This window comes from Teleopsis dalmanni, chromosome 1 (genome assembly GCF_002237135.1).
Source record: "Teleopsis dalmanni isolate 2A chromosome 1, ASM223713v2, whole genome shotgun sequence".
In the NCBI taxonomy this organism is placed as follows: Eukaryota; Metazoa; Arthropoda; class Insecta; order Diptera; family Diopsidae; genus Teleopsis; species Teleopsis dalmanni.
The window spans coordinates 167,895,189-167,899,024 of NC_051846.1; the positions used below are offsets into that span (position 1 = coordinate 167,895,189).

At 30.3% G+C, this 3,836-nt stretch overlaps 1 protein-coding gene across 1 annotated transcript; it reads right to left on the bottom strand.

Annotated features, from left to right (window-relative positions):
• Positions 1–3,321: 3,321 nt before the first annotated feature.
• Positions 3,322–3,836, bottom strand: LOC119670016 (protamine-like; the record flags this gene model as incomplete). Its single annotated transcript, XM_038080101.1, is given in 2 exon segments — positions 3,322–3,681; positions 3,745–3,836. Coding segments are annotated over 2 exon segments (182 nt in total), but the record flags the coding sequence as incomplete, so codon positions are not given.

Genomic DNA, 3,836 nt, shown 5'->3' on the forward strand with positions numbered 1-3,836 from the left:
AGATATTAGAATAAAAAAAGAGTTATCTAATTATTAAAAAAAATGAAAGAAACCTCCACTGCCGTCGGAAAATGTAATTTTGAAAAACTGAAACTTATGCCTTCGTATGATAATACTTATTTCTGTGTCGTTAAAATATATCAAATCTTAAAACTCTTAAGAATAGTAACTGAAGGTAAATCTAGATTGCTGAAAATATTGATTTTTGTTTTCCGTGTTATGGTTTAACAAATTTTGAAGGTGTCAAAAAGATAAGTGAAAGAATGTCTGACCTAATGACGTTCGCAAAAACAAAGAGCTACGAAAGTATAAACTTATGTCAGGTTAACATGGTCCACCTACAATAAAACTAGATCCTCGGAACTAATTTAAGGAGACCGCCTGAATACTGCAAGTCTTACTGTAGTTCTTTCTGAACATTGATGTGTAGGAACCAACGCAGAGAATCTGCGCATTCCTTATAATCCTGTTAGGAGTTTACAGAATGAAAAAATACGTCTTCACTTCAATATAGTTTTATTAACAATAGATAGAAAAGAAATATAACAGAAAAGAAGAAAGGAAAGGGTGTTCAATAAGGGTGTTTGGTTTGCAGTGTTATTTGCAAAGTTATGGAAATCTGCAGGAAAAAGAAACGATAAAACTTTTTTTCAATGAATGCCTAGCTTTAGAGTCCGAAAGAAATAGATTTTTTGGAAGATACTTCTTTGTCAGTTTATCAGATTGTTCATCGCAAAAGACCTATTAAATTATTTAAATTCGACGGGATCGATTTAGTCTCTACTATTCTCTACTATTTAACTTGAAACACTAAAAATACCAAAACTCAACCTGTTTTTTTAATGCACTAATAAAAATCTTAATTACAAAATCTTAATAATAACAAAAAAATGTGAAGACAAACACTTCAGAGAAATGTTGAAATACCGGTAGCGTAACTATCATATGTAACCAATGAGCAGATAGTTCTTAGATCTATTGTGATCTTAACCAAAATTGTATTAAATCGTTGAACCAGTATCTAACATTCATCAAGCTTAATGCTTAGAAGTTCGCTAGCGTTTTTGATATGCGAATCTATTGCAGCAAAAAATTGAGGAAGTATATTGAAAATATACCAAATCGTCGTCGGTCGTCGGATTCATAATGTAAAGGCCTACAAGAGTTGCACACGGCAAAAAATCATATTTAACATACTTACTAACTTACAAGGACTAGATAGATTATGTGTAAACTAGAAATGCTGAGTTGAATAACAATATTCATAGAGGTTCATTTGTAATGTGCACCTCTTCATAATTTATATTCAGTGAAAAGCAAAATAAGATATTATATGGATGTTTAATGATATTGATCATTCAGGCAGTTAGGTAAACCGTAAGAATTTTAAGATACGCATCTAATAATTTTTTAAAATATTAATGGCGAGGAACATGATTCATCTGAACTTTAGTTTCATAAAACAATTGAAAACAGCTTGGCAACTGGATTTTCCACAAATTAAAGTGGAATGTGACAACATGATACCGAAGTGGATCATTCACTTTCAAAGAAGTCAAGACAGTATTTTTATCAGAATATGAGAAAGGGTCACACTTGGTTGCTGACCCAAAACTAACATATGGGTCCACAAAAATAATATTTCCTTTCCTTTATTAGAAATAATTCATTCAATATCTTTTATAAAACGAGGTTTAACTACATGTATTGTAGTTTGAACTATTACAGGTGTGCGCAGGAAGGAAAAGTTAGCAGTGCTGAGTGTGTTCATAAAGTGGACAAAGGACTGCACCCTATAGCACAAAAATAATAGAAATCTTAATTTGTGGGCATTACTCGGCATTAAGGGAAGTGGAAAAATGGATAAAATAAAAAGTGAATAACATCTTATTTACGTAACTAAAATCATTTAACAACATTTAATACCTAGAACCAAGATTTTGGGAAACATTGCCAGATAATGAAGGCCAGGTTTATGCGTAAATGTTAACGATACCTTCTGCTCACAAAGTACTCGGATTTTGTAAATAAAACACAAATTTAAATTTTATTTCAAATTTATTTTATCTCCTTCAAAATATGCTCCTTCTGAAGCGATACACATATGCCAACGCTTAACTCAATCTTCCATACACTTTTCGTAGGCCCGTGAGGGTATGGCTTTTAGTTCCTTCAGCGAATTCTCTTTTACCGATTCATTCGACTCAAAACGATTACCACGAAGGGGCAATTAGAGTTTCGGGAACAGGAAAAAGTCGCACGGATCCAAATCTGGCGAATATGGTGCCAGAGCGATGGCAATGGTGCAGTGTTTGGTCAAAAAATTGCATACAGCAAGAATTTTCCATAGTAAAAATCGCTAAATGCACTTGAGGTAGTCTCACATTAACAGCTGCTGTAAACAAACTAATTCACAGATGGCGCTCAAATTTGTACCATATGTCAAGAAATTTTTTCAACATTTTTGAAATAGGTCTATTAACAAACAACAAAGTCCGGATACTTTTTGAGTTGAAGGTACTTTATAGTTTTATTTTGATAATATCCGACACTACAAAAATCGGAACATTAATATATTTCTTAAAGTAACCAGAAAATCAAATATTTTTAAATTAATAAACAATTTCAATCTTTTTTTTTCGTTTGATTCTATCGATTTTGGTCGTTAGAAACAGTTTTAATGATTTCTTTTAGAAATCCTTTTAAAGTTCAAAACAATTTATAAAACAAGGACTTGATTTGTCCTAACAAATCATATGTCTTAAATTGTAGTCTCTTTTTTTGACGCTTAATCTGCAGTTCAATTAAAATAAATTTAAAAGTAACTTTAGTAATTGAATTTTTACACAACAAAATAGAAAATTTAAAATAAATAATATATTACAATGTAGGTATGTACTAGGAAGTGCAAGTCAACAGTCCTAAAAAAAGGAAGAGCAATTATAGAGAAAACTTTAATAGACAGAAAAAACTTTTTAATTGGATATCACTTATCAAATTGAATATTGAGTGTAATTTTTTTATAAAAATTTTGTTAAAGGAAAAGTCATTGGTTTCTTTTGTTAACTTGAAATTTCTTCATTTTATATTGTTAAATTTATATACATGAACAATTTTTTCACAATAAAATTTTATAAAGAATATATGCAAATTATAATACACACATATACAACACTACGTACACACAATATAATTTTAAAATTAAAATATACTAAAAAATAAATTATTTTCTACATAAATTTAGTTAGTTTTGCTTAGGTTAGTTATTTGTAACATACGATATTCCATATTCGATCATTATATTTTTCTTTACATTCCCAGTTTCGTTTTAGTTTAGTCGTACAGTTGGTAGGTAGTTTGTGAAGGCTACATCAGTTTGTACATTCGTGCAATATGTAGCACCATCGACATATGTATCTACATATGCCTAGTTTTTGTCATGGCCGATTGTTACGAATTATATCATTTGTGGGTTTTATAAGTCAAAAATTCATTAAATTTTCATTAACATCAGATAATATGAGATGTTATCTCATATGCACCTTGACATATATTTTGTGTTTACCACACAAATGATATTTATAAAAGATTCTAAGAGCATGACTTCTTCTTCTTTGACTTCCTTGCGCATTTGCACAGTTGAGTGTTCTTCTTGCGACAGGAGGTCGTAACTTGACAGGCCTAATAATAAATAAATATATAATATAAATGGATTCTACAACTTTTATATATTGATATGCATACCTGCTTTTGATAACGAAGGCGTTGCTCTGGTGTTAGTTTACACCAACACTTAGCTGCTTTTTTAATAATTTCTCTCGGTTCAAGACCACAAT